The 27,270-nt window shown below is 38.6% G+C and overlaps 5 protein-coding genes and 2 long non-coding RNA genes across 11 annotated transcripts; 2 read left to right on the top strand and 5 right to left on the bottom strand.

Annotated features, from left to right (window-relative positions):
- Nucleotides 1–408: 408 nt before the first annotated feature.
- Nucleotides 409–4,237, bottom strand: LOC108902184 (ubiquitin carboxyl-terminal hydrolase 47). 3 transcript variants are annotated; one of them, XR_007814530.1, is made up of 13 exons: nt 4,089–4,237; nt 3,391–3,457; nt 3,199–3,295; nt 2,994–3,109; nt 2,827–2,897; nt 2,544–2,669; nt 2,354–2,449; nt 2,138–2,266; nt 1,919–2,047; nt 1,764–1,804; nt 1,626–1,660; nt 877–1,434; nt 409–780 (listed from the first exon to the last, which is right to left on the bottom strand). XR_007814530.1 is itself a non-coding variant. In XM_018703939.2 (12 exons), the coding sequence occupies exons 2-12, from the start codon at nt 3,446–3,448 to the stop codon at nt 953–955; spliced, it is 1,380 nt and encodes a 459-aa protein (XP_018559455.1). In that variant the 5' UTR covers nt 3,449–3,457; nt 4,089–4,237; the 3' UTR covers nt 409–952. The 3 variants fall into 3 exon arrangements, 2 of the variants coding, with proteins under 2 accessions (XP_018559455.1, XP_018559467.1); XM_018703939.2 differs by having other exon boundaries at nt 409–1,434; XM_018703951.2 differs by lacking the exons at nt 409–780; nt 1,764–1,804 and having other exon boundaries at nt 1,291–1,434.
- Nucleotides 4,227–6,930, top strand: LOC108902210 (E3 ubiquitin-protein ligase RNF19B). The gene is made up of 5 exons (XM_018703984.2): nt 4,227–4,375; nt 5,295–5,392; nt 5,513–5,613; nt 5,751–5,921; nt 6,032–6,930. The coding sequence occupies exons 2-5, from the start codon at nt 5,302–5,304 to the stop codon at nt 6,485–6,487; spliced, it is 819 nt and encodes a 272-aa protein (XP_018559500.1). The 5' UTR covers nt 4,227–4,375; nt 5,295–5,301; the 3' UTR covers nt 6,488–6,930.
- Nucleotides 6,351–21,598, bottom strand: LOC127143242 (uncharacterized). The gene is made up of 3 exons (XR_007814532.1): nt 21,408–21,598; nt 20,852–20,979; nt 6,351–6,471 (listed from the first exon to the last, which is right to left on the bottom strand). It is a non-coding gene; the product is annotated as an uncharacterized LOC127143242 (long non-coding RNA).
- LOC108902219 (ubiquitin carboxyl-terminal hydrolase 47) lies at nt 6,755–12,128 on the bottom strand. Of its 3 annotated transcripts, none has more exons than XM_018703991.2 (13): nt 12,084–12,128; nt 11,144–11,249; nt 10,713–10,837; nt 10,557–10,627; nt 10,350–10,475; nt 10,162–10,257; nt 9,898–10,026; nt 9,284–9,412; nt 9,167–9,201; nt 9,020–9,051; nt 8,644–8,918; nt 7,603–7,650; nt 6,755–7,208 (listed from the first exon to the last, which is right to left on the bottom strand). In XM_018703991.2, the coding sequence occupies exons 2-13, from the start codon at nt 11,245–11,247 to the stop codon at nt 7,077–7,079; spliced, it is 1,302 nt and encodes a 433-aa protein (XP_018559507.2). In that variant the 5' UTR covers nt 11,248–11,249; nt 12,084–12,128; the 3' UTR covers nt 6,755–7,076. The 3 variants fall into 3 exon arrangements, 2 of the variants coding, with proteins under 2 accessions (XP_018559507.2, XP_050931485.1); XR_007814529.1 differs by having other exon boundaries at nt 7,116–7,208; nt 8,364–8,918; XM_051075528.1 differs by having other exon boundaries at nt 7,124–7,208; nt 7,603–7,647; nt 8,364–8,918.
- LOC127143241 (uncharacterized) lies at nt 16,260–16,975 on the bottom strand. The gene is made up of 2 exons (XR_007814531.1): nt 16,741–16,975; nt 16,260–16,497 (listed from the first exon to the last, which is right to left on the bottom strand). It is a non-coding gene; the product is annotated as an uncharacterized LOC127143241 (long non-coding RNA).
- LOC108902202 (uncharacterized) lies at nt 17,039–19,272 on the top strand. The gene is made up of 4 exons (XM_018703975.2): nt 17,039–17,460; nt 17,591–17,691; nt 18,070–18,222; nt 18,345–19,272. Exons 1-4 carry the CDS (start codon nt 17,148–17,150, stop codon nt 18,801–18,803), a joined length of 1,026 nt encoding a protein of 341 aa, XP_018559491.1. The 5' UTR covers nt 17,039–17,147; the 3' UTR covers nt 18,804–19,272.
- A 60-nt stretch (nt 21,599–21,658) lies between the features above and the next one.
- Nucleotides 21,659–25,637, bottom strand: LOC108902166 (ciliated left-right organizer metallopeptidase). Its single transcript, XM_051075745.1, has 14 exons — nt 25,578–25,637; nt 25,303–25,498; nt 25,107–25,200; nt 24,814–24,865; nt 24,553–24,702; nt 24,346–24,465; nt 24,148–24,232; nt 23,811–23,956; nt 23,527–23,710; nt 23,293–23,362; nt 23,062–23,158; nt 22,723–22,830; nt 22,498–22,623; nt 21,659–21,778 (listed from the first exon to the last, which is right to left on the bottom strand). Exons 1-14 carry the CDS (start codon nt 25,635–25,637, stop codon nt 21,659–21,661), a joined length of 1,608 nt encoding a protein of 535 aa, XP_050931702.1.
- Between the last annotated feature and the right edge of the window lie 1,633 nt (nt 25,638–27,270).

Raw genomic sequence — 27,270 nt, 5'->3', positions numbered from 1 at the left:
TTTTCAATATCTCTTTACATTTTAGACTCAAAAACCATCGACCCCTCTAAGAAGAGACTCTGTCTGAAAGTGATGAGTCTAATGTTTCAGTTACACATTAAGGCCTGAAGAGGTTTGAAGAGATAAACCAAACAGAATCAACTGTACTTGTGCAAGTGCTATACTATTCAAATCAGTAATGTAACAAAACACTGTTTTCACATGTATGTTTGAACACAGAGAACCACTGATGACACCGGATTAGGAATATATTTTTAACAAGCTACACTCAAGCGACACAGAAAAGTTTTTCAGTGGGTTTTAGTCCCTTTAATACAATGTCAGCATGGTTCTTCATAAATATAGATTCCAGTCACCTGCATGTCTCTAAGTGGGGCAGGGGACTGTTTTTATTCTGGCTAGGTACTGAGTATCACCAGGTCACATATGATGTATCACAGTCAGTTTATCTTTCACAGTCAATAAGAACATGATAGACAGACAATTGTGTCAACATAAAAGGTCTGCATGAGTCCTGCTGCATGATAATAATACACAGACATGATCTTTATCTAATCACCTCCATGGCTCTTGTTTGACTGTCTCCTCATTCTTTTTAGTGTTTTTTGTCTTTCTTGGACTTGTAGCTTTTTCTGCTTTCATCACAACTTGCTGCATTTTCTCATTGTGTCCCTTCGAGTTGGTTGAACTTCTGCAGGGGCTGGATGACAAACGATACTCCATTCTTTCATCCATTCTACAGTTACTGTGAGAACGCCTTGTCCGGGGTAGAACTGAAGCCTGAGAGCAGCCATTGGAGGAAACATGAAATGAATTCACAGCGGAGTCACGCACACTTACTCTGACATCAGCCTCAGTTCTCTGTTTAACACTCACCTCTGCTACTGACGGCCTTGTATTTTTCACACCTTTAATTTCTGTATTCATGACTCTATTTCTTGTACAGCTTCTATCAGTCATGTGTTTTGTTTTTTTTCTGTTCATTGCAACAGTGCTGTCCTGTCCTGTACTGTCCAGTTATTAGGCTTTGCTTTTGGGAATTAATTTGCTCTGAGTTTGTATTAAGATGATGTCTGTTTGGCTCATGATGTCCTGAAGTCTGAGTCTTTGAAAAATATAACTTTTGTGTTTGCAAACTGTCCCCATCTGCTCCAGTGTTTGTCTGACGCTGTATGTCTTCTTGTGGTGTCACACATGCTGCTGTCTGGTCTGGTTGTGTCTCCAGTTCTTCAGAGTCCGTATCATCAGTCATCTCATTTAACACGTCACCATTCACATGCTTCAAGTTTTCATCCCCAGGACATCTTTCCTCCTTCAGTTGATGACGAGGAACAGGAGCCTCTCCTCTCTCTGCCTCGTCCTGACCTCCTTCATCTACTTGTGAGCATTGAGCTTCCTCACTGATTTCATCAGTTTTTTCCGGATGGGTGCTCACTATGAAGACAACAAAGGGAGGTTAAACACAGACAGCACAAGTGCACAGACCAGACAGGTGTCAAACTACATTTCAAATGAGCAATAGCAAAGATATTTTTAGGGCCAGGTGTGTAAAAAAAACATGCAGAATGTGACTTAAACAAAAATAAATCTGTTAACTTAGAAGTAAATGTGGGGCATTTACTTACCCCTCCTATACATAAGAAGGTATGCTGTGCGGGACCTGGATTGAGAGGAAACAACAACAAAAATTCAGCTCAGCAAATGACATCATGACCACTGAGGAAATGACGCTCATTTCTGATTAAACTGAAGGAGATATTTACTTTGCAGAGGTGTTTCCAGACCTAAATAACGGCTGTCTGACCTGTAGACGTGAAAAATATCACAGCAGCTTGAACGCTGAATTTTTATAAAACTTACTGTTGTAGTGTTTAACTGTGAGATGAAATGTGACATATAGAAAAATGAGCCTGCTCACCCTGTCAACAGTGTCATCGTTAAAGTGATACCACTCTCCAGTTTCAAAAGACTTGATCTCTGCAGTGTAATGACCTCCTGACAGGTTACCAAAGTGGTGGACTAAAGCGTAGAGGTCGTACTCACAATTCTGAAGACAAAAAACACAGACATACAATTTCAGAGATGCAAAAAAGAAAACCAATTTTCCAGTGAATGTAAATTATCTACAAAGAAATACCTCTATGTGCAAAGTTTGGGGCACATCAACTTCACAGTGAAGCTTGATGTAGCAGTCCCACTTGTAGTCAAAGGTAAATCTCTTGAGCAGGAGAGTCAGAATCTCTGGATTTTGTGTCATCTCACAGTCCTAAATCACACAGTGAAAACATCTGCTTTAACGAGGGACAGTCACAAAGTCACAGTTATTCTAATAAAGATCACATTTATAACTCACAATGTCTGCATCTTGTTTTTTCTTGCACTGGTTGCAGAACATCTTGTTTTCCCCGCAGACTTTTTCTTTGTTGAAGAAAGCCTCCAATCCTCTCTTCTGTAAACATGGTATTTATTTATTCTGCATGTTATTCTCTCCCTCAATATGAACGACACATAAGTCTTATTCTTGTTAAAGGAGAGCTTAATACCAAGCTGTAGGTCTGACGATATGAATTTTCCATTGCCAGTGGCAGAATCCAAAAAGAGCTCCTGAAGTTGTTTTCCTTTTTACACTCGGCACATTTGGTTTTATGACTCAGCTCTCCTTTGAATACCTGAACACAAAGGTAAAGGTAAAAGTAAGTTAGCTGCAGCCCTAAATTAAATAGATCAAACTAGCTCCACGTCAACTCCAGCACATTATGTTCTTAAATGTTAGCGTTGATTAATGCAGAGTGTCCCATATAAATAAATACATTAATGTGTGTGGACCTTGGCCGCCTCTGGACTGGTCAGACACAGGATCTTCTCAAAATACTCTGCAGCATCATGTTGCTCATACACTGAATGTGAGAGTGAGTAAGATAATATTATTATTATTCTGCATGATTTTAACAAACTACTATAGCTGCAGTGAAATGTCTCAAATCTAAACTTACCATCTGTGATCCCCAGCATCTGTATGATGTTTTGAGTTTCAGCCAAACTTCTCTCTAAGTCATCAAACAGTTTTCTCAGGACTGTGTCAATGGTTGCTGAATCTTCACTGCAGCATCTGAGGCACAAAGGAAAGAACATGTGACTTTATTTAACATGGAGCCAATGACACAAAGCCAGATTATTTAACATGATCAAGTTACAAACCGTTTTATTGAACCCCGGAAGTCTTCAGTCATAAAAAACACTTGGAGCACGCTGTTCAAATAGCATGTAAGACCTGGACTGATGAGACCATGGTAATCTAGAGACACAACAGTGACAAAAACACACACATTATCAGGAATGTATGAGCCATAAGATAAGAGCACAAGTAGTTTCATTATGTCACTGACTTACCTGAGATTGTGAAGTTGTCTAGTTTCTCCCTGAATATTTCTACACGGTCATGATTCATAGTGATGTCCTTTGAAAGAGAGCATTGACATTTTTAGATTATTGAACTTTTTGTTTTTTAGATGTATGGATTCAGCCTGTGGAAACAACTGACAGATTTCTTCCCCAGCTGATCACTGTTTATGTTTTCTGTTGCAAGTTTCATTTATTAATAATGGAGATGGAGTAGTTTTATATTGTGGAATTGTTACTGTAAATACCTAAAAGACCTCAGTGCCTCTTTTATCAAAACGTCTCTGCAGCAACTCAACTCAACAGGAGCAACACACAAAAATCACAATAAGAGATCAGATCGATTCACATTTGAAATGGCAGTAATCATACATAGAGACTTTAAGGATTTATAGTCGAAACACAGCAGAAAGTGATTTTACATACATTTGACTAAACACTAAAAGGGGTCAGTGAAAGCAGCTGTTGTGTTTGGGTGTTATGGAAACTCGTGCAGCGTCTCAATCTTCCATGTCCCCGCGTCTCAAAACGAGACTTTGAAAATGAGAAAAATGTGCAACAGTAGCACAATAATAAACCTCTATAAAGCGACACACGTACACTATAACTCTTACGGCTCAATAACACACATGACTTTTTAGAGTGCGTAGTAAAATGGGAGGGTAAAACACAGCGAAAGCTCTACTCACCGTGCAGCATATCTGATGTTGATCCGGCCCTGCAATCTTTCACTTTCGATACCAGCGACAGGTTGAAGGAGGAAGACACCGCGACACACGGAGAGAGTAAACACACACACATCGGGACTCTCACCAAATATAAATCCAGGATACTTGATGGAAAAGCACAGAGTATTGAATCTGAGCTGAATAAATCTCCAGACTTTGTGTAGTTTCAGGCGCGGGTGTAGACTACACTGCTTCCTGTTGAGAATAAAGGGGAAGTCCTTAAAGGAAACTACAGCTGTCACACCAGGGTAAAACATAATATTCTCTTTTTTCTCTTATCTATGTACTTTGAATGTGATATACAGATATAGGTAAGTTTGATTTATCACTGGGGGTCATTTAAGCTTCATTATGTAGTGAGAGATAAGACTCATCAAGCTCATACTTGTGTATTATTTGACATATTAAATGTTAGAACTGTATTAAAGTGCATATTGATTAAACCTTTGTCTTGGTTAACAGTGGGAACACTCTTTACCAGTCTATTCATATTCTTTTCTTTATTAATCTACAAATAAATGTGCAAAATAACCACAATAACATTCAAGTAACATAAAAGTAACTTTGTTTATTTGTTTTACACATACACTGTGTTTTACTGTAAATATATTAAAGTCAGTGTGAATCAGGTGGAAATTCCCTGAGTAGCACGTCAGTGAGGTTTAATTATATCAGCTCAGTCACGCTGATAAAATGTGCTGAGCCATGTTTGTTTTGTCAACAGTAAAACTCCAACACCTCAGACCAGAGGTGTTCAAACTTCAGAACGTGCTTAGGAATCATCACGTTTTCAAAGTAATCCAGTGTAGTTGTTAGTACACTCACGAGTACACTGCAAAGCTAATTCAGCATATTTTTAATGTTGTCCATGATGTGCCAAAACTCCCACATCATGGGCATTTAAAGATGAGGCCTAAGCCCCTAATCAAAGTAACACAGTGAGCAATAATAGAAGTTACGAACTCCACTGATATGACCCTGTTTCATGTTGTATTATCAATATGTATCAATAAGACTCAGGATGTCCAGTGACCACTGACATGGTTAATATTTGAATCCCCCTAGATGACATTCATGATAGTAAGTCTGTAAACTGGAATAAAGTGTTGATGTAAATGACATTTTTCAGTGATTTTATTATCGCTAGATGTTTTTTTTCCCACTCAGGATCAAAATGAGCATTCAGGAACAGGTGGAGAAGAAATATGACCCACGAGATACCACCCTGAAGTTTGTCGACAGGAGGGATGACTTGGATCCAGTGTGTAAGATTCATTTCTTTTCTTGCTGAACATGGAGTTATGCTGTGGTTTTGACATGAATTACTACAGATTATTGATTCCTGACAAGTCAGCAGCTAATACACTTATTGTTGTGCACCTCAGTTTCAGAGGATGGTGATGGATGTCTCAGAGCAGAGATGTCCTGCGGCCACGCCGTCACCCCTGAATCTCTAACACTGTGGTGTCGCAGCCAGCTGGATGAGGTACCTCATGTCTTGTGTTGGAGAAGGGAAAGTTACAACAGTCGCACTGTGTTAACTGCTGTAACACAGAAAAGCTGTGCAGCAGCTACTGTTGTTTTCTGTGACCCTAAACTGGTTCTTCTCTTTGTTGTTTTAAGGGGATTTATACATTCAGATGCCCTGCAGTGGTTGAAGGTACCACACTGTGTAATAAACAGTGGTTGTACCAGGAAGTGCGCAGACTGGCTGATTTGTCTGTGGAGGAAATGGAGCACTTTGAGGAGACCATGGCCCGCCTGGCTGCTGCTGAATACTGTGAGATTCAGCCAGTGAGTGCTCCAGTGTTGAACGTTGACTTTTCAAAAAATAAAATCAAGTACACTTCTTATTTTCATATGTTGTGGTTGTTCATATCTCTCCTCACTGTTTTCCACATCAGTGCCCACAGTGCAAAACAAATGTGGAGAGGAAGGATCTCTCCAACCTGTGCGTCCAGTGCACCATATGTACAGCTGATCAAAAGAAGAACTATCAGTTCTGCTGGCAGTGTCAGAAGCAGTGGAAGGGTCCAGGCCCTCGATCGGACCGCTGCGACAACGACGGCTGCGTCAACAAGGACCTGCAGCTTCTGCAGACATGTAAGACCATCAGTCTGCCCGAGGTGGAGGGCGTCACCAGCTGCCCCTCCGTCCGAGCCTGCCCTACATGTGGCATGAGGGTGGAACATAACCGACAATACTGCAAAAATATTAACTGTCCTCGCTGCCGTGTGGAGTTCTGTTTTGTCTGCCTGAAACTAAAGCGTGAATGTTGTCAGAACAGTTCACCATATAAAATCTGTCCCAGTGGTGTGGCTCCCAGACAAACCTCCATCCCCGTCTGGAAGAGAAAATGATGGTCTGTCTTCACTTAATGAGCAAAAGAAATTCAGAATAATTAAAAACCAAAAACAAAATGAAAGCATTTATATTTAAAGGTATTAATAGTTATATTATCCTTTAAACTCTTAACAGTTGTTTGATATGTACAAAATATTTGAGCTGTAACTCAGCACCAAAAGACATGGAAGATTTTACCTAGCTCAGTGTAGAAAAATGTATCTTGTAAACTATAGATGAAAAACAAAAATGTGAAATGTGAGAAATATAGTAATTAAAAAAAAAACATTTTGAATTTGTTTATTCATATTTCAGATTCACCCAAATAGAGCTCATATGCATCAGTATCTTTAAAATGAGAAACTGAACATCGTACACATGCACAGACACTTCATTTTGTCACAACAGTTTGTCACATAATTGTCATCTAGTTTAATAAATGGAAGACAAAATTTAAGAAGCGAAGTTGATTCATAATTATAACATAATCACATTCTTGATTACTCTGATATCAGGTTGTTGATAATGTTAGTGGCTCTGAATCCACAGGCTACAGTAAGTGCTAAAACAACCACACCATCCCCCTTGGATCAAGTGTGGGTAAGATTATAAAAGGGTTGCTACTAAAAAGAATGTCACAATCAATAACCAACAAAAAATTAGTGTGATAAGAAAATGTATGACAAGTTGTGTATCCCATCTTTGATGCTCCCTCCTGGACATGTGAAGAATTCTCACCTGGTGGAAAAATAAACCAGAGATTCATTTCCTCAGACAAACACATAATATAATAATAATTAAATGTCATAATTAGGATCTGGCTCTCTCAATGTTTAAGAAGCACTTGAGTATCTGTTGCACATCCTCCAATCTATTTTCATCTGTTCCCGACTCTTGTAACTTGTGTATTCTCATCTATTTCTCTACTCTCAATGTCTATTTCTCCCACTTTTCTTTTATGGTCTACTTTGTCTCCTTCCAGTTTGTCAATTTGTTGTTGTTCAGCCTCGTCTAAATGATTTTCTGAACTGGTCACAATGGATGTAGGAGTCAGAGATGAACCTATTTTCTTTGCCTAATATTTGGGTTTTCAGGTTAACTGTCACATCTCAGAGAAGAGATTAATACTTACTTGATTGCTCTGTGTATTCAGTTCTTCATGCAGCAGATGTAGTACCTGCTGTACAACAAAAATAAATAATTGTCAAAGAATTTAAAAACATTCATTTGGTTGAACAAGGCAGGAGAAAATAAAATTGTACATATGATCAAACCATCTAACAGATAGAATTCATCATAAACAGCCGCGGCTGAAAGCATTATGGGTTTGGATTGTCCGTCTGTCCCATTCTCATGAACACGATATCTTGAATTTCATCAGATTTGGTACAGACGTTCACTTGGACTCTGATCAGTCAGCAGTCAAAGGTCAAGGTAAGGGTGACCTCACATTCTTGTGAACGCAATATATCAGGAACACCTGGAGAGAATTTTATCAAACTGGCACAAAGACTCAAGGATGAACTGATTAGAGTTTGGTGGTCAAAGTTCAAAGGTCAAGGTTACTGTGACCTCGAAAAACACATTACATTACATTACAAACACACACATTGCCCATAACTGAGGAATTCAACTTCAACGTGGTAATTCTAGTTCTTATGTATTTTTTTTGTCATGTATCCATCAAGTGGTCTGCAATAACCTTACCCCTTGAGAAAGGCACCAAACACCCCCAACTACTCGCTAGGTGTCTGCAGCACAGTTGCCCGTTTCTCCAGATGTGTGTTTGTGGGCTCATTGCTCACTGCTCCTAGTGCATGTGTGTATTGTGTACTCTACTCATGAATGAGTTAAATGTAGCAGTCACATTTCCTGTATGTGTAAAAAACATACTTGATCAATAATGGAATCTTCTTCTTCTTCTTCTTCTCCTTCTTCTCCTTCTTCTCCTTCTTCTCCTTCTTCTCCTTCTTTTCTTCTTTTTCTTCTTCTTCCGCTTCTTCTTCTTCTTCTTCCAGCCTCCTGCATTACCTTTTTGTGTCCTCTTTGACCCCTTCTCCATAACCAGACTGAATTCAGTTAGGTTTTCTCTTTGATTCAATGGGGTATCATCTTCCAACTTGCCATTTGTGTTTGTTTGTGTGATATTAGACTGAGCTCTGGCTTTACTTACAGACGGATTTTCCTGTGCCTCTTCATATCTGCTTCTTTTTGCCTCACTTGGTACTCCACAGCTGTTGCCAGTTTCCACATCAGTGTCATGACTTGTTTCTCCAACTGATATATCCTCTCCTCCAGCCTGAAGACTGGGTGTCTCTATCTTAAAGACTGTTCTTTCCTGTAACTTATTCACTTCACTTGGTCCCATCTGTCCGTTTTCTTTTTCACCAGTGTGCTGGTTTTCATTTACCTCATTTTCAGAATTGGTCTCAACAGGCATCTGAGAAACTGTGGATTTAAAGAGAAGAAAAAATAATATATTTAGCAAAGATCTGTTAGTATCATACTCATAGCTCAAATGATTTCTTTATATTTTTTAGTGTTTCTACCTCTGTATGTGAGAAGATAGACAGTCCCAGAGCTGGTGAACAATAAAAATGTTATAGTTTGCATAGAACAAAAAAGTTAACAACAGCAGTAAACACATTTGAATAGAAAATATGTTAGATTTTACTAACAGATTTTAATAAACACACCTGTAAGGCTCATCTTCTGCAAATGATTGTCTAACCTGCATCATTCAGCAAAAACAAATATGTCAGATATTGTTTGGTTGCATGTCGTACCACTGACTGTGGTAAATTCATTCTCACCTCTGTGACCCTTTCATCATTAAACTCAAACCAGGTGTTGTTGTCACAGGACAGGACGGTGGCAGTGTAATGTCCACCTCCAAGATCACCCATGTGATTCACCATCCCATAAAGTGTGTACTTCTTCTTCTGCAATAAATAATCAGATTTACAACAAATTTTAAAAGACTGTGCTGTGCCCATATTTACAGTTTTCTGTGGTGTTATTTAAGTGTGAATAAAACACAGAGCAGCAGATGAGCTATATTGAACCATATAGAAAATCTAACTTTTCTATGGGACAAACTGGGGGTTTTATTAGTGGCACACACCACAACTAAATCCTAAAGCAGCCAGCCAGCAGCGGAATAGCCTAGAATAAGAAGAAGATGAGGAGAAACGGTTTGCCTGATTACAATATCCACCTACTTGCACCTTTAAAACTCATTAATTAATGAGTCATTTATAAAATCTGTACCAAACCCAAGCCCAAGCCCAAGTCCAGTCAAGAAATAGTCTGCCACCTGGAGCCCACTACAACCCCTAAATTAAGCCTTACAGTGCTGACCTACACATTAGAAGGCAATATGTTTTTTTAAGCATTCCTATTTATGAGTTAAGTTACTGCTCCTTGCCTCTCTTTGTAATGTAAGCGGCACATCTACACAGCGGTTTGATTTGACATGTGACATTGTGTAATGGTCAAACTCAAATCTCTTGAGGAGCAGAGTCAAAATCTGAGGCCATCGCTCCATCTCACATCCCTGAGAAACACAAGACAGATTATTAGATAGTATATTTGATCTACAATATTGTAAACCAATATTAAGAGTTCATTTGATTTGAGTACAAAATGTGACCAGTCAATAGTAATTTTTTAACTTTAATCCAGTGCTCACACTTGTTGCCTCTGTTTTCTTTTTGCATTCATTGCAGTACACCAGGTTGTTGCCACTGTATGATTTTTTCTTGAAAATTCTTTTAAAGCCTTTTTCCTGTGAAAACACAGATGTAATAAATTGGATTTCTAAGATCACAGCATCATAAAAACACCAAACCCAAACTCTTCACTTTGGCTGCTGCTTACCACACTGTATGTTGTATCATCTCTATCTTTCAGTGACAGTGGAAGAGTCCAGAATGGATTTGTCTCTTCAATGATGATGTGACCCTCAAAGCACTTTGTTGTCTCTGTCAGCTTCCCTCGGAAAACCTTAACATCAAAACATTACTGATATGAATCATTCTGATCTGTTCACCTGTAAATAACATTGTAGATTTTATATGTGCTCACCTCAGAGGCCTGTGGGCTGACTTTCCTTAAGATCAGCTCCAGGCATTCAGCAGCATCACGTTGTTGATGAACTGAAAATTATACAATAAATTTAAATCCAGTATAAAAATTCTAATAAAGCATTTCAGTTTTTCACTTGATTATTGGCCGACTTACCATCTTTAATCCCCAGAATCTCTGTGATGTTTTCTGTCCCACATGTTGTTTGTTTCAGCTTTTCAAAGATGTTACTCAGCTCTTTATCTGTACCTGTGATCTGTGACTCATCCAACTGACGCAACCTTTAGGACAAGAGTAGTTTGTTGGTGACTATTTACTGTTTAATCTGTAACATCATCACTAATAGAGAAAATCTGTTTGGAAATCACCAGTCTCCAGTTCCTCATTGAACAGTAACTCTCAACAGCTTATATTAATATGCACACTGATGGAGTTTTATAAGACTGAAACACCCAAATAAACCCAAAACCCAAATGACTGACTTAATAAAACAATGTCTCTGTTACTATTTTACATTATATTTCTGTTAAATTTACATTGCTCTCTTAGTACTTATATTTGCAACAGATAAAGCAGCTGTTTCAAACCTGTCATGGATCTCAGGTGTCATGAAGAGAACTTGCAGGACACTGTTGAGGTAACATGTGGCTCCTTGATTGTACAGGCCATGATGAGGTCTTTGTGACTTCATATCTTAAGAGAGAAAATCTGTGTCAGAATTATTCTTTTATGCCTCTGCCAACCTGTCCAGTTGCATGACAATTCTTGAATTATGGCCAAAAAATGCTTTGTGAGGTCACATTGACCTTGACCTTTGACCTTTGACCACCAAAATCTTATTAGTTCATTGTTATGTCCAAGTGAACGTTTGTACCAAATTTGAAGAAATTTCCTCCAGGTATTACTGAGATATCGTGTTCAAGAGAATGGGACAGCTAGACAATCAGAAAACATAACGGCCTCTGGCCATGACTGTTGCTGGTGCAGAGGCATAAATACTATTAAAATACACCATAGCATTTTTATATGGCTAATCAATGTGCTTTCTTAAAGATATGCTGATTCTCTCCACATTCTTGTGGCATTACTGTTGCTGAAATAATACTTTATTATATTTTAAGTATAAATAAATTCTAAACCTGCTCTGAATGTATTCTTTATCAAATTATTACCATTTTTTCATATTGGTAATTTTCACAATTGTCTCCAAAATGTTCTATCAGACATCGACTTATCTTAAAAGCCGTAAAAACAGGTAAAGAAAAATCAAGCATAGAATAGATTAAGATTCAATGGAGCATTTTCTTCTTTCACTTCACATGTCTGTGTTTTAAGCTTTTCATATGTCATTTAATACAGTTTTAGATAAGGTTAGGGGTTAGTCTGTGGAGAACTTATATTTGATGATTTCAGGAAATTGGCATGGTATTCATTGGCCATTCAGTGATACCAGAAATGTGTTTATTTATTTATCTAGGGAAAATATGTTGATGTCAATATTTTTTTACTTTGGTGAGCATTACTAACCACTTGACTTAAAATACTCCCAAAAGTGCCAAAGTGCAAGAGGTCTTCCCCTAAAAAAAAAAGATAATTTAATGTTAAAAATTTGGAAACATATTTGGTTGAATGAAATACAGTAAGTGAATGTTAAACAATGTAAATGATCAAAAGGCTTTTAGTTTTTTCTGCATGGTATGGTGCTTAAGGGTCACAGGGGGTGGGGGTGGGATGGCTGGAGCTGATACCAGCTGTCATTGGGCAAGAGGTCGGGCACACCCAGAGCCAATACATATAGACAAACAACCACTCACACTCACATTCACACCTACAGGCACCAGGTAGTTTAGAGTCACCAATTATCCTAATGCATGTGTTTGGACTGTGGGAGGAAGAGAACCCATGCAGGCACAGGGAGAACATGCAAACTCCCTGGACATCAGAATGATGCCAGAACTTTCTTGCTGTGAGGCAACAGTGATAACCACTGAACCACCGTGCCACCGTCTTAATTTTCTATTCTACAACTACTAATAATAATGATAACAATAACAATAATAATAATACTTTAATGATAATAGCAACTTTCTGTTCTTCTTCTGTCCTGTTCTTACTTTTATCCACTAAATTTTCACTTCACTGTTTACAGACTCCTCCACATGAAACTATAACTCTGGAGTGTCAAGTGGAGTGGCCAGGCAGCCACTGCCATGGGCCATCCCCCTGCCACTGCCACTGGCAGGTTGTTGAGCTTGACATTAAGTAATCTAATGTTTCCAAAATAGAATGCATTGCTAAGACCTAAAACACCATAGTCAAAGCTCCAAGACTTTTGAAACAGCCTCCCAGAAGAGATCAGGTTGGCTAAGTCTGTCTCATCTAAACAAAAATGCTTCTTAAAACACATTTTAAAAACTAACTCTCCTCTAGTCTTTTACTATGTCATCTGAAACTTTTAAAACCCTGTTTTAGAAAGGTGGGGAATAATAAAGGTTATTATTATTGTTAAAACTGTTATTAAATTCTGTAAAGTGTACTGCTTTTGGTTACAGAGAAGCACTGCAGTCACCAAAGACAAAAACAAAATCTGAAGACTATTTCATTTAAAATGAATTCTGTATTCTGAATATAATCTAGTGTCTCTTTTTCAAAAGAAAGTAACTCATAATTACGGTATTTCTTTACTTCCACAAAATTGTGAGATACAGAAGTTAATACTTCCTCAGTTTTTGTCTTTGGTAAATGTAATGTCCTTCTTTACTTAAACTATTACAGAACACAGGTAAACAAAAAATAAATATCTGTTGGGCTGCAACTAAAAAAATTGCTGTATGCATTACTTTTAAGGCAAAATTTGAGATAGATCTGGTAATGCTTACCATTGCTTGGCCATCATGTCATGAATCAGTAATACCAAGACACTTAGGAGGAGCTATATATTACGAGTCTTACTTTCATTTTCTGCAGACGGCAATTTGTCAATACATGGTCACACAAAGATAACATTCAGTGGCTGTTAGATAAATCTGTAGAATACATGCTATCCAAACACACACACACACACACACACACACAATTTGGGGACAGAATATCAGAAACACCTCTGAATATAATGTAGTCCAGTAAAACACTATCACTAACCATGACCTCAATGTTGCATTGATATTTAACCTTAAACTCTGAGTGAGCTCTGTCAGTGTTTTTCAATATTTTCTGCTACAGAAATAGCAAGTACATATAAGCTACAATTTTAAGTCACGTATCTTCATAAATGACCTTTGTGATGCATAATGTTTCATTTTCGTTGAAAGAGGATGAGGTTTGTGTGCGTGACAGTTAGAAACGTACAGTTTGAAATGTTCCCTGGGAACGCAGCCACAATACATGCATTTTTTTTAGACAAGTTGTTTTGCAGGAAGTTCACAACTTTGTCATATCTTTTTTTTAAACTGTAGCGTGACATCCTGACTAACCACAAACTTAAGTGAAAATGAAACAGTGCAAACATATGTGACTTAGGCATTTCTTGTCTTTCAGCATGGATATTATAGACTTGTTTCAAATTCTTAGACCTATTTAGGAAATACTTACCTGTAGCAGCTATAGCAGGATCTCATGAACCACAGACAATTCAATGACAGATAAAAGTTTGTTTGTTTGTTCCTGAGCTGAGGTTCACCCCAAAAACTTTATGGGAGAGCAAATGAGGGCTTTTAAACTTTTTCTCCTCACACCTAAAACCTTAAACCTGATTTATATGTGCTTTCATTCATCTCTTGTGATACAAATAAAGGCTCCTACACAAACACTTCTCTGTTCTTCTAATCAAACTGGGACATCACAGGCCACACACAGCTGGTTCCCTATCTTCTTTTCATCATTTTTTCAACAGTGGACCAGAATCATTTACCAGTTAATGTGTGTTTTGAATTTCATTGGTGTGCTGTGTGGCCCACCTACAGTACCTGGAAACACTCACCTGTGACTTGTATGTTTCCAGTAAGCAATAATATGCAACCTGTGGCATCATGTCACCACAGGTCATGATGGATATTCAGACACACTGCTCAGGTAATATATCATAAGTTATTGGTTACAGCATTAGTTTGTTTTAATTGATACATGCTAGGAAAACAAAAACATGTCTGTATTAAAACAGAAGTTGCACATATACTCTAAACTACTAATACTATATGTTTGGAGTGTATTTTTGCACAAAACAATGACTGTGAATGTTGTCCCCAATCACCTCTATTTGCTCTAGGAAAGGCTTTGAAAGGCCGGCATGAACAGTGACAACATTTAAAACTTGTTGCATACATGGACGCCTGATAATTGTTTATGGACACACTTGTGATTCAGTCTTTTAAGCCCCTCATCAGTCTACAAGAGTCTGTGCTCATATCACCATGAGTAAAAGTCAATGCAGTTGTGTGTCAAAGAACACGCTCTAAACTTCAATTAGCCGACACTGACTAATAGCAGCCAATTAGCAGCTAGAGAACTGCCGCCTGGGCCCCTGGTAGTTTATAATGAGTCATGGATGTGTCTGCTTCATGACATGATATTTTCATATCAGCTATTGCACTCTCCACAGGTGAACTACATCTACACACTTACCACCCTTTCATTACTTAAATGATCTCTTATTATCAAATTTAAATATTAAATTATCATGTGACTGTTACCTGTGTCACTTTTTAATGGATACACCATTATAGACAATTATAGACATTATTTAGTTTGATGAATAATGAACAAGTAGCATTGTTCAGTGTAAAATAAAAATAAATGCGTATGTATTGTAAGAATATTTTTTGCTGAATTTTGCTTCAGCTTCTTTAAAGTGATCACACTGCTGTGGTATGTAATCATCTTGATCTCAATTATATCTTTATTTCGTCTATTTCCCATTTTGTTGTTTTATCATTGTGTGGTCTTTCTACTGTTTATTTGTTCAATGTAAAATTATAACATATTTAAAACATAAATACTTTTCCTTTGAATTATTTATTTCTAGTTCTGCAGTGATGCAGGGAATATTATATTCTGTCTGTGAACTGGCGTGTTACTGTAGATTTAAAGACCAAATGTCATAAGAGAACCCATAAAATGCTTATAAAAGGTGCTGTAAGACGTTTTGTCTAACATCATTATCACAATAATCGTGATTAATAAGATATTGATGAAATCACATTAAACAAATTACGGTATTAAACGTATTCGGATTATTTATTTATCTAGATGTACGTAACTATTAGTATAAAATGCATAAAGAGGTGTGAAAGGCCAGTATGAGCAGCATGCAAAACTTGTTTTATTGTCTAGGTGTGCACCTGATTGTTTATAGACACGCTTGAAAAAAATCTTTCTTTTAAGCCCCTCAGCGGCCTGCAAGAACTGGTGCTTATGCTTATTTCGCTCATTTTTTACAATCCTGTTGTGCGTAAAACTGCTTTGGTACCACAGACTGCCAGCTCATGCTACACTAAGCTCTCTTTATCACTCTCTTTACTACCTCAACAAGCACTAAACGTCAATTTGTCAACACTAATCAATTTTTTGTAATTTGGAATCTGAAGGTGAGGCGATAATATTGTGGTGTTCAAGTCCATGCGCAGACACAGGACTGCCGCCTTTGCGCAATGCCGCAGCTATAGATACTATTCTGGGTGATGAATAACGAACAAAGAGCAAGAAAAGTTAGGTCAAAATGTCTTTATTTGTTTTCAGCATTCAAACACTGATTTCGCTCCTTTGATTTGTGTTGTTGTTGTTTAGAACCTCTGGTCTTTTTCTTCAGGCTGTCGTCCATCAGTTCAGATGCCTCCGGGCAGTATCAGCACCACATGAATGGTAGACATGTGCCGGATCCCATAGTATGCCAGAAGGGTCTTTTCCTCCATTGTCTCGGTTCCGAAAATCATCCGTATATTATCGCCTTTAAAATAAATAAATTGCACATAGGTCACGCACCAGGCGTAGCCGACCAACCCACCAGTATAAGCGCGTTTCTGTGGTACAAAAAAACTGGAAAAGTTGTGAGCTCCACTGTCATCTAACGTGATTTCAAAGATACTGCCTATGCGCACACAAATGTGACCATAAAAATCAACTTCATGTGGAGGTAAAAAGAGAGTCGGTAGGCTACAAACCAAAGACTATATCTAAAGGGTACACCCACCTGTATTTAGTTCTTTAGCAATTGTCTTCTTTAGTTCTCCAGCAGTCATACTCTGTATGATGTATTCTTCATTTTCGCACAGATCGATGATCTTTTCTTCCCCGCTGGGTGAATTTACTTTAACTTGGAATCCCATTTTGACAGCCTGAATGTATTAGGTGATCAGATGAATTTAAGGTACAAACAGGCCAGTTTAACAGAAACTAAAAGTCAGAGATATGAAAAGGGCGTTCCGATAACCAACTTTTAGCCATCATTTAAAAAGATGCGTCATATAGCCCATAGCGATTTATGACCACATGACTGCGGGGAAACACCAATAGCGGATGAGGCCAAAGCTATATAGACAATTGTAATCGACTAATATTTCATAGAAGAACGTGAATACCAGGTTACACCGAGTCGATATGGGCGGCAGGTCGACAAGTTTACGCAATTCTCGACAAAAAAGTAGTAGTACTGCAACAAGTGATTGTCAGAGGAATTATACCACTGGACAACACGAGACATTTATTCAGCAGAGAAGATTCAACACCGAACAACATGAGACAGCTACTCGGCAGAGAAATCCTAATGCTGGAAAACAACATTATGAGACGGATATTCGGCAGAGAAGTGTCAATGCCATACAACGGGGTACAAATGCAACTAAACGGGAAAAGTGTTATGACCCTCGGGACTCGACACTTAAGTTCGTCGATCAAGAGGACGAATTAGACTGTGAGTTGCCAAATTTCCGTTTGGGTGGTGATCTAAACAAATAGCCTTCGAATTGCTACCTTATATCTAGCCAAGTGTTTCTAAACTATTCGCATCTTGCGTCTGTTCAATCTTGTTATGTGTCTCATAGTTTTGTGCGATGATTTCAAGTCTCTGAGAGCACTGATGTCCTGTGGTCATGCTGTCACTCCCATGTCTCTCACCAACTGGTGTCGGAGGTTATTGGATCAGGTAATAATTTTACATATTCAGCTCGCACACATTTTAAAGTATTCAGGGACAAATTTCACTTAACATGAATTTCACTCAACATGAATGGTACAGAACATGGGCCAAATAAATGCCAAAAATCTCAATTGAAAGATTTACTTTAGTTATCAAATATTCTAAAAAAAAAAATAAATAAATTAAATAGCAGAAATATAACAAATTAGGTGACAGAATATCTTCAAAGGGAGAGTAGTGATGGCTTAAAGATAAAATTATTTCAGTCCAACAACCTTACACAACAGTGAGTGTGCACAAATTGACTTATCTCCTACCAAAGGGTCATTGCAGATTTGTTTGTTTGCTGTTTATAAGGGTTTTGATTTTCTTGTGTCTCTGCAGGGTAAAAATAAATTTGTGTGTGGCGTGTACAGCTGTGATGCAGTGTGGTCATATGAGGAAGTTTGTAAAATGGCTCTTCTGACCCCCAAAGAAAAGGAATATTTTGAACAGAAAATGTTTAACAATGCCAAGAAATACCTGAATATTAAACCAGTAAGTATCTTAACTGTACTATTCCAAGCTCCATTTATTTATTAGTCATTGTATAAAAACAACAAAAGGCTATGGAGGTTATTTTTTAAAAACCTTTTTTTTTCCATACAACTACATAACAGTGTCCTGGCTGCAAGTCTCGTGTGATGAGAGATGATCCCAACAACCTCAGTGTTGAGTGCACAGTGTGCACAGCAGAAAGAAAAAGTCAATTTCTCTTCTGCTGGCAGTGTTTGAGGGAGTGGAAAGGTCCATATCCACATACAGATGGCTGTGAAAATGAGGGCTGCAGAAACCTGATAGAAACACTGAGACAATGTCCAGATATCATCTTTGAGTCTGTGAAAGAGGTCACTGGCTGTCCCTCTATCCGTGCCTGTCCCACCTGTGGCCAATTGGTGGAGCATAACAAAACAAAGTGTAAAAACATTGTCTGTCCCCAGTGTGAGGTGGAGTTCTGTTTTGTGTGCCTGAAGCTCACGAAGGACTGTCAGAGGGCAGATCCAGAATCATGGTACAGGGTTTGCTCTAGTGGTGTAGCACCTAGACAGACCTCTATACCTGTACGGAAGACTGAATAAATCATGGTGACTTAACACTGTGGTCTCAAGAAATATTTTCTTTTCTCTCTTTTTTGAAAAGCTTTTTCACAATCTTCATAGCTGTTATTCTTCATAGGAACTCAGACCTAAACATAAGAGCCAAATATGTATTTTGTACAAATACTAAAATTTTCAATAGTATCAGCACATGAAAATGACAAGTGAAACATATACACAGAGAAACAAATATGGTTATTAACGTGCCTTATGACTTTTTTAAATATTTGAAACACTGCTGATTGTGTTGTTTTAAGAATCATTTTTGCTGGATTTTGCTTTAGCTTCTTTAAAGTGATCCCATTGCTGTAGTATTCATTCATGTAGTAATTTCTCCATAATATCTTTATTCAGTCTTTATTCTGTTATTTTCACATTTCTGTGTTGTTTTATCATTGTGTTGTGTTTTACTGATTATTTGTTCAATGTAAAAATAAATCAATACATATAACTTTTCCTTTGAATGAATTCTTCCTAGTTCAGCAGTGATGCAGGGAACATCTCCTGTCTGTGCAGAAATCTAAAACCTGGTCTTTGCTCTGTAGATTTAAATATAACATTAAAGATGATGCTTTAAAAGTCAAAAGAGAACCAGCTAAATGCTTGTACAAGGTGCTGTAAGCAGCTCTGTCACTTCAGTAAATCATTGTCACATTAACTGTGATTAATAAGATATTGTTGCAATCACTGTAAACAAATTACGGTGGTGGAAGACATATTGAGATCATTTATTTGTGCAGATTTACAGAAGTATTAGTACAAAAGGTAGCCTATGAAAATATTGTGAGGTGGAGGGAATTTGAACTGCACTGTACTTTTTGGTAGTTTAATCTATAACAATGCATCATAATCTTTATGTAAAATCTGAATCTGAAAAGTAATATTAATTATAGGTCTCAGATAAATGTACTGCAGTGAGTCCATCTGAGCTCCACAGTCATTTGAATGTCACGACTTTCAACTGCTTTATGATGGCACCATCTTCTGGTTATAGTTCTTAATAGCACATCACCTTAACCTCACCCATCCTAAGAGCTTTCACTTTGCAAAACAGCTTCTAAATTTTTAGGAACTGCTGTGTTTCCTCAGTTTCACACAATACATCCACTCAGACCAGATCCTGGTTTGAGTGGATGTCTCTCTCAGAATCACTGGTTCGAAAAAAAAAAAAAAAAAAGTCAATGTCCCCCACTACATGTCTTCCTCCCTTTCTTACCTCAACTACAATTCTTTCATCTTGTCTTTATCAGCTGATTCAGTCAAAACCAGAACAGTCTCATTTCAAATCTCCTTTATCTGGTAACTCCACAAAATAAAATACAGGAGTCACAGCCTGCGCACTTCCTTCTACACTAACACTACACTATCCCACAACAAGTTACAGCAATTTAAGGCTCCAGTTTACAGATGTTTAATAAGGATCTATCAGGCTTGACTTTCCCATCAAGACTCAACATCTTAATGTGTCAGCTACTGAGCTGTGCAGGTTGAGAGGTTGGCTCAGCGGTCTCTCACTGCCTGGGTCCTTTAATCATCATACCATTTCTGCACATAAAGATATTTATATTTTTGTCTTCAGTCAGGAGGGTGCTCAGTGTTTGCAGGATATCCGGCCCCTGTATGAGAAGGCCTCATATGCACCAATGAACTGGGTCCAAGCAGCAGCCCTCTACCTGTCTGTGGCTGAAGGGGGACAGGATGATCAACATCCATAACTGCCTCATTTAGACTTTAAACTGTAGAAAGACTGCTGTGGCCAAAGCTGCTTTCAACCAGAGGCTGTGTAGTTCACTGGACTGACACTTTTCTACAGCTCAGTGTTGCAGGCATGGAAGCATGGACAGCTGCTATCATTCACAACCCCTGTCTGGACAAGTTTCTAAATTTGTGTTGAGGTTCTGAATCTGCGGTCTGGATGTTTCCCTTACTACTCACACAGCCTCTCCCACTACGACCATTTTAACTCCTTTTTCTACCCTGCACTGAGGTCCCCTGTTGGACTAGGGTGAGTGTCAACAGACCTCACTTACATAGTGTCGCAGTCCTTTTCCTTCTCTGTCACAGAGGAACTTCAGTGAGGGGTTGTAACATGTTGGCAGTTCATGCTATCCCCTCTCAGATCACACCCAGCCTTCTCACCAGAGCATGGTCATTTAATCTAATAAAGTAATATAACTGAGTTTAATTCAACTCAGTTCATCAGTTAATTCAAAGGAAATCAATTCAACGACACTAACATGAAGTCCATTCAAACAAATAAGTCACAACCATCATTGAGAACAATGGCATCCACAATTATTCAGCACATTTAGGCACCACTTTATATGATCAATGTTTAATACATTATTAAACTCGTACTACTACTTCCTCCTTTGTTTTGTAATATTTTATCAGGTCATATGACAACAAGAGAATTCAACCTGATACCGACTTAGAACAAGATAATTTATCTGCACATATGTTAAAATGTGGAAGTATCAGCTCAATATGTTTTCCAGTGTAAGTATTTACATCTTTATCTCTATTATGTTGGTGTTTTATTTACTGTTTCCTTGTTTGTTTATACTGAAAGCTTTTAAAGGTTACCGTGATCCTCTGGGACCGTGGGGACCCTGACTCTGCAGGAGAGACACTTCCTGTAAGACACTGTGAGAGCAGCCAGGAGACACACAGCAGCAGTGAAGCAGAGCGCTGTGGCTACAGCGAGCTCTGTATGAGGTCTGAGGGTCGACCAGGTCCCGTCCTGAGCTGAAGGAGACGTCTCACTAACAAAAAACAGTAAGGTAAGGTTAGTATGAGTTACAGGTTAATATAAACCAAGAGTGATTTTTTAAAAATCATACTTGCCTTGTGTGAGAAGAGGGAAATGTATTAACATCATCTGAGGGAGGGTTAATGTCAGGGTACAGGCATAACCTCCTGTCAGGGCAGAAAACTAAACCCTGGTATCCTTTTATCTGAAAAATAAAAACAAAGAAAAGCAGATAATACATTGTATTAAATCACTTAAAGCATATCACTATATACACTATAGTACAATATATATATACCACTGCTACTTTATTCTACTATATTCTTCATACAGTCTTTATTAGGCTACATATCATGGCTGGAGATGCTTTACTGGGCTTATTATGAACAAACATTTGCACAGTTCACTTCTTAATGTGTCTGTGTAGGTTCTCAGTCATCCAGCTCATGGTAGTCTTAGAGGCTAAAGTGCTAAAGCAAATAAAGCAAATAAAAAAATTGTTGCGGCTTCTGTAGTTATTACATTGATAAACTTATTCGAAACAGACGCTGTGTTGCGTAGTTACTCACAGTTTGAAGGTGCAGGGGTTTAAATGGCTGCTGACAGATGCTGCTTCAGGCTAAACTGCTTTGGCTAACTGTTGTAAACACGTTACTCAAAATAAACAGGCCTTTAAAAATACATTAAATAAGTTAATATCTAAAGAAACTGCAACGAAGTTGAGAACTATCTCGGTGGCGTCCTCTCACTTCAGCACACCTGCTTTAATTAAGAGGTTCCTGAGAGGTGGGTCACGTGATGCGCCTAGTTTAGGTTGTTATCAAACCTACCACTAGGTGGCTCTAGTGCTTTATTCATTCATTATTTTTTGTAGCTGCTATCAAAGTATATTTTAACATTCAGGATCATATGTGGTTATTTTACCTGAACTGTGTCCCCTGATGGACAGTCCACCCACTCAGAGCCATACACCTGGATTTGGTACCTGTTTGGTCCAGTACACCTGTGTCTGTAACAGCGACCCTCCACAGAGCTGCTAGACACAAGAGACTGATGTATGTATAGATGTAAAAGACAAGTGGAGAGAGAAAAGAATAATGTTAAACAGAGGATACAGGTAAGAAAACATTGTCATACATGCACACACACCTGTGTGGTCAGGTTGGAGAAGAAGCAACGGCTGTCGAGGCCCAAAATCTCCCCACTCCAATCGTCTCCAGCTGTCTGCCTGGTGTTGTCCTTTTTCCAGCATTCACTCTGAAGGACAAGAGGAAAAAGACTGAACATTTGGTGCTGCAATGGCAGAATAATACAAATAAATGCATAAAATACAGATATTACTGATTTATAGAGCTGGAAATCTCCAAATCCAGAGCAGATGTAAAGAATGTGCATCATTATGAAACTAATGAAAAGATGTAAAATTAGTACAAAGGGTGATTATGTTTGATGAGATTCAAGAAAATCACGATAGGAAATGTAACTTACTGCATTTTTGAGGGGTTTGAACACACCACATCCCTCCAGGTATGGATCAGTCTGGCACTCCCCCTTGTGGAGGTGAAGAAAATGACACCCAACTCCACTGAGAGAAATTAAATGAACATTAGTGCTAGAAATGTGGCATGAAAAGAAAAAAGGAACCTGTAATCCTCTTAAAAATTAGTATATATGTAAAAATTCATTGTGTAGAGAACAAATATGTGATTTTAAATTAACCTGCCAGTGCAGAAAAAGAATGAGGAGTTGTCTTGGCAGGTTGACAGGGAGCCAAACATGGCTCCTTCACCTACAAAAAACACACATTGTCATTAAATTATGTATTTTTTCTTCAAACAGTTTTACGACTCAGAAGTCAGGTGATTTTAGTTAAATTAAAACTGTAGCTGATGTTTTCTACTATTCTGTTTGTAATTTCTTGGTAAAATATCTACACACTTCATTCCCTCTTACCGTCACCCCAGACCAGACTCTGTGCCCGGCTCAGGTTGACAGTGTACCAGCCTGTGTCTTGTAACGCAGCTAAAGTGATTGGGTCGATCCGGACTGTGGTGGAGTCCTCCAGCACCGCTGCCATGATGGACCCCCGCAGGACCCGGGACTCCCAGTGAGAGGACACTCTACCTGGATGTACATCCTGAGGGGAGAAGATGTGGTGGACAGGTAGTTAGAGACAGATCAAGGAGAGGTTCTGTTGAATCTGTTAGAGAGTTTGTTGAAGTTCAGCTGCTCAGTACCAGGTTCTCCAGCGGCCCTCCGAGCTCAGGGTCAGTTGATGCCAAGTGCCTCTGCAGAGCTGAGATGACAGACGGGGTGTAAATCCTCATCTGGCCCGATCCATCAGAGTGAATCACTTTCCCCCGAGGTGAACATCCAGCACCCACTGCAGCACAAATCAACACAGTTTTCTGAGTCTTCTTTTTAATGTTCTTCTTTAATCTTTCTTGTTAGGTATTAAATTCTATTTCTTTCTATATTTCTATTTCTATGTTATCATCTTCATGTTTTAATGTGAATACTTAAAAGCTAATTAAAGGTACAGTGAAAAAAAGATATTACAATGAGCTCAAAAACCTTGAGAAGAGGAGGAACAATCTCTCCAGGTGTGGAAGAGATCTTTAGAGAAACCAAGTGCATGAAACAGCTCATGGATCACAGTCTGGAAAATAAACAATGACACAGGTTCATTATGATTGCTGCTACTTCTTATGTTCCCATAGCACCATCATTTATTTCATTTTAAAAATGTATTATTAATATAGTAAATCACACCTGTACTGTAGCCTGGTGGTTGTACGTGGATTCTGTCAGTCTGCAGATGACCACCACCCCAGCCACAGGTCGCCCATGGGTGTCTGTCTGGCAGTGGACAGCGTAGGCAAACACATCAGGCTGTGTGCACAGAAAGAAAGCATGTAGAATGAGAAACAGTAAAAGCAGCTAAAATAGGGTTTCATCAGTACAGACATATGTCTTCACCTCTGCTCTGCACTTGTCAGTGGACTGTGTGTGGAGGTACAGCAGGAAGTCAGTGTCAGGGAGTCCAGCACCTTCAGGTCTGAGAACAGTCCTACGAGGTGAATCTGGCTCTGGGTAAATGTCACATCCAACCAGGTGATCATCTGGGATCTGTTCATAGCAGGGATGACAAACAATGGATTTTAAGGAGCTTCTGTGTCATTCATAGAAAAGGAACAGATACAGGTTCATACTGTTAAAATCGTTCAGACTGATACTTACCGTCACATCCAGACAGGTCTCACTCCTGTAGTTGTTGTTGGCTCGACCACACCTGAAGGAAGAAATCTGTTACTTTTTAAATCCACTTTCATGACATTTCTCCTTTAGTTAACAGTGCTCATGACAGAGGAAAAGATGGCTGATACAATAAAGAACTAAAGCATTTCAGTGCTAATATTTCTACTAACCCCCGTCACTTTCTCTTTAAAAGTGATGTAGAAAGGTAACTGTTCATGACTGTAATTTGAACACTTTGTTTTGACTTGAATTTGTGGAAATCAATGCATACACACCTGTTGTAGTTGGTGTTTCTTGAATTGCTCCAGATAAACTTGCAGTATTTGTTGACGTCTCTGCTGAGCAGCAGAGGACCCAGTACTCTGTTCACTATCAAAAAAGGTCATAGAATAATTGATTCATATTAGTCTCTCTGTATGCAAGTGTGTGTGTGTGTGTGTGTGTGTGTGTGTGTGTGTGGTGTCTTTTCACCTGATAGTAAAGAAGACACCACCCTCACAGCCTCGGCCACTGCTGACTTCAGTCTGTCTTTCTCTGCGTCTGATAGGTTGTCGTTCTCTCTTGGAATCCAGGTGTGGATCCTGATTGGCTGTGGAGAGGCAGGAGGGGGCTTCACTGTCCTCCATCCTCCACCATTGGTTTTGTTGCTTAGAGGGTGGCGGGTGCTCTTGCCCGGTCAGGGATCTGAGTCTGGGCTCGTTGGGTGGGCTGTCTGGGTGGATGGGTGCAGCTCTGACCGCTCTGACCTGAGCCTGAACCTCATCAAAGATGCACTTCTGCAGGACTCCAGGGAGCTCAACCACCATTACCACCAACATCCCACCCACAGTCTCTGGGATGGAGGTAAAGCCATAATTATGGCTGGAACCTATTTAAAAGTCACACAGGACGACAGTGAGTAGTTTTTTAATCGAATTCTTTGAATTGTTTCACCACCAGAATTGTTTTCCCAGCAGTGTAAAACTTTTATAATTGTTAACAAAATTCTAAAGTTAACTGAATAAAATAAATGTAAAGGTTGAGGGTACTTACTGAATTCAAAGCTGACTCAGCAGAAAATGTTTTAAGCCATGCTATCAGTCTGTTTAGTTTTCTTGTTTACTGGCCGAGGCCTATTTTGAATCACTTTTTCAATATCAAGCATTTGTCAAGATGTTTTTTTTTTTTTTTCTTCTTTTTTTTGTTGGTAAAATGTATTCATAATGGTGCAAAACCTATCAGGACATTTTAAAGGTGCATGTAATGTACTGGACTCACAGTATGATTCCTACTTTCTACAAATAATAAAATATACATAAAACACACAGTAACTCAATATAATTCAAAGATTATCATGGACTACTTTTTATCTGTGGGGTCTGACTTTGCTGTGAAAAAACTAGGCTGTGTGCCTGCCAAAGCAGCTGCTAAATGTAAAGTGAAATTCAGCAGTCACTTACCTGCAGCACTGAACTATTAATTAGTTATTAATTAATCATTATAATTACCTTGAAGGTTGATGCAACATCAGTCTCTCCATGTAGTTTCAGTGTTCAATGGTACAGCTTGATTTTCTCTGCACTCACCTTTTATCCTGTGCACCAGTGATGATCTCAGCTTCTCTCCAGGACACCAACTGAGGAGCTCTTTCAGGAGTCTGTGAATTTCTACAGGAGTTTTGAATACAAAGCACAAAGCGACAGCTCTTTCATCTGTTACTGAGGTGTCAGCCGCTCCTCACACACTTTGCTTAAAAAACACAGACAATACACAAAACCTAAAAGTGCAAATTGTTTAATCTCAGCCACATTTTTACTTATATACCAGTGAAGATGACCTAATAAATCATAAAATCACTTTCTCTCTTATTTATCTCATTACACTGCAAATTTAAAACTTCTGGCTAGTCCACATCGACCCTAGTACATTCAACAAAGCAAGGAGAACAACCGAAAGAGAAAAAAAAAGATAAGTAACTTGCAGAAATAAAAACTCCATAAAATGTACAACAATACAAATGGCACACCACAAGTCTGTTGTGTCAAAATGTGACAGAATGCGATCAATTCCCCTCAGGGGCTGAAGATTCAAGTTGAGGTTATTTTGTGATTTCGGGGCCCCTTTCATCACCAGGGCGCCTTATCTTCCTGTGCACACTACACACACATACACACACATCTAAAATCAGGCACCAGAGAGATTGTCTTTTGACACGTTTGCTTTTGTAGATTACATACATTCACTTAGGAAGTGTACACGTGTGTGTACTTTAACACGCATATATGTTACGTTGCAATCGATGTGCACTAAAACAGGGGTCCCAAAAAGTTATTGCCAGCTTGCAGAGTAGACATGCATCTCTTTTCGTGTTATAATAAAGTCACTGATGTGTCGATGCGTGCTGTGATGTAAGGAAAACGTGCCTTTGTGTGTTTTCGTGTGCAGTGTGTAACTCAGGAA

Source organism: Lates calcarifer, linkage group LG14, assembly GCF_001640805.2.
Source record: "Lates calcarifer isolate ASB-BC8 linkage group LG14, TLL_Latcal_v3, whole genome shotgun sequence".
NCBI classification, from domain to species: domain Eukaryota; kingdom Metazoa; phylum Chordata; class Actinopteri; family Centropomidae; genus Lates; species Lates calcarifer.
This window is presented reverse-complemented; position numbering and strand designations above follow the sequence as displayed.

Excerpts from the sequence above, each read along its gene's own strand:
- LOC108902210 (XM_018703984.2), top strand. The coding sequence starts at position 5,302 with ATGAGCATTCAGGAACAGGTGGAGAAGAAATATGACCCACGAGATACC. Across the intron at positions 5,393-5,512 it reads GGATGACTTGGATCCAGTGT|TTTCAGAGGATGGTGATGGA; the intron begins GTAAGATTCATT and ends TGTGCACCTCAG. Across the intron at positions 5,614-5,750 it reads GTCGCAGCCAGCTGGATGAG|GGGATTTATACATTCAGATG; the intron begins GTACCTCATGTC and ends TGTTGTTTTAAG.
- LOC108902166 (XM_051075745.1), bottom strand. The coding sequence starts at position 25,637 with ATGGTGGTTGAGCTCCCTGGAGTCCTGCAGAAGTGCATCTTTGATGAG. Across the intron at positions 25,499-25,577 it reads TTGATGAGGTTCAGGCTCAG|AGCACCCGCCACCCTCTAAG; the intron begins GTCAGAGCGGTC and ends TGACCGGGCAAG. Across the intron at positions 24,466-24,552 it reads CTGACAAGTGCAGAGCAGAG|CCTGATGTGTTTGCCTACGC; the intron begins GTGAAGACATAT and ends CTGTGCACACAG.
- LOC108902219 (XM_051075528.1), bottom strand. The coding sequence starts at position 11,247 with ATGAAGTCACAAAGACCTCATCATGGCCTGTACAATCAAGGAGCCACA. Across the intron at positions 10,628-10,712 it reads GATTCTGGGGATTAAAGATG|TTCATCAACAACGTGATGCT; the intron begins GTAAGTCGGCCA and ends TATAATTTTCAG. Across the intron at positions 10,476-10,556 it reads TCAGCCCACAGGCCTCTGAG|GTTTTCCGAGGGAAGCTGAC; the intron begins GTGAGCACATAT and ends TTTGATGTTAAG.
- LOC108902184 (XM_018703939.2), bottom strand. The coding sequence starts at position 3,448 with ATGAATCATGACCGTGTAGAAATATTCAGGGAGAAACTAGACAACTTC. Across the intron at positions 1,805-1,918 it reads ACGATGACACTGTTGACAGG|GTCAGACAGCCGTTATTTAG; the intron begins GTGAGCAGGCTC and ends TCACGTCTACAG. Across the intron at positions 1,435-1,625 it reads CCTTCTTATGTATAGGAGGG|TGAGCACCCATCCGGAAAAA; the intron begins GTAAGTAAATGC and ends TTGTCTTCATAG.
- LOC108902202 (XM_018703975.2), top strand. The coding sequence starts at position 17,148 with ATGGGCGGCAGGTCGACAAGTTTACGCAATTCTCGACAAAAAAGTAGT. Across the intron at positions 17,461-17,590 it reads TCAAGAGGACGAATTAGACT|TTTTGTGCGATGATTTCAAG; the intron begins GTGAGTTGCCAA and ends TGTGTCTCATAG. Across the intron at positions 17,692-18,069 it reads GTCGGAGGTTATTGGATCAG|GGTAAAAATAAATTTGTGTG; the intron begins GTAATAATTTTA and ends GTGTCTCTGCAG.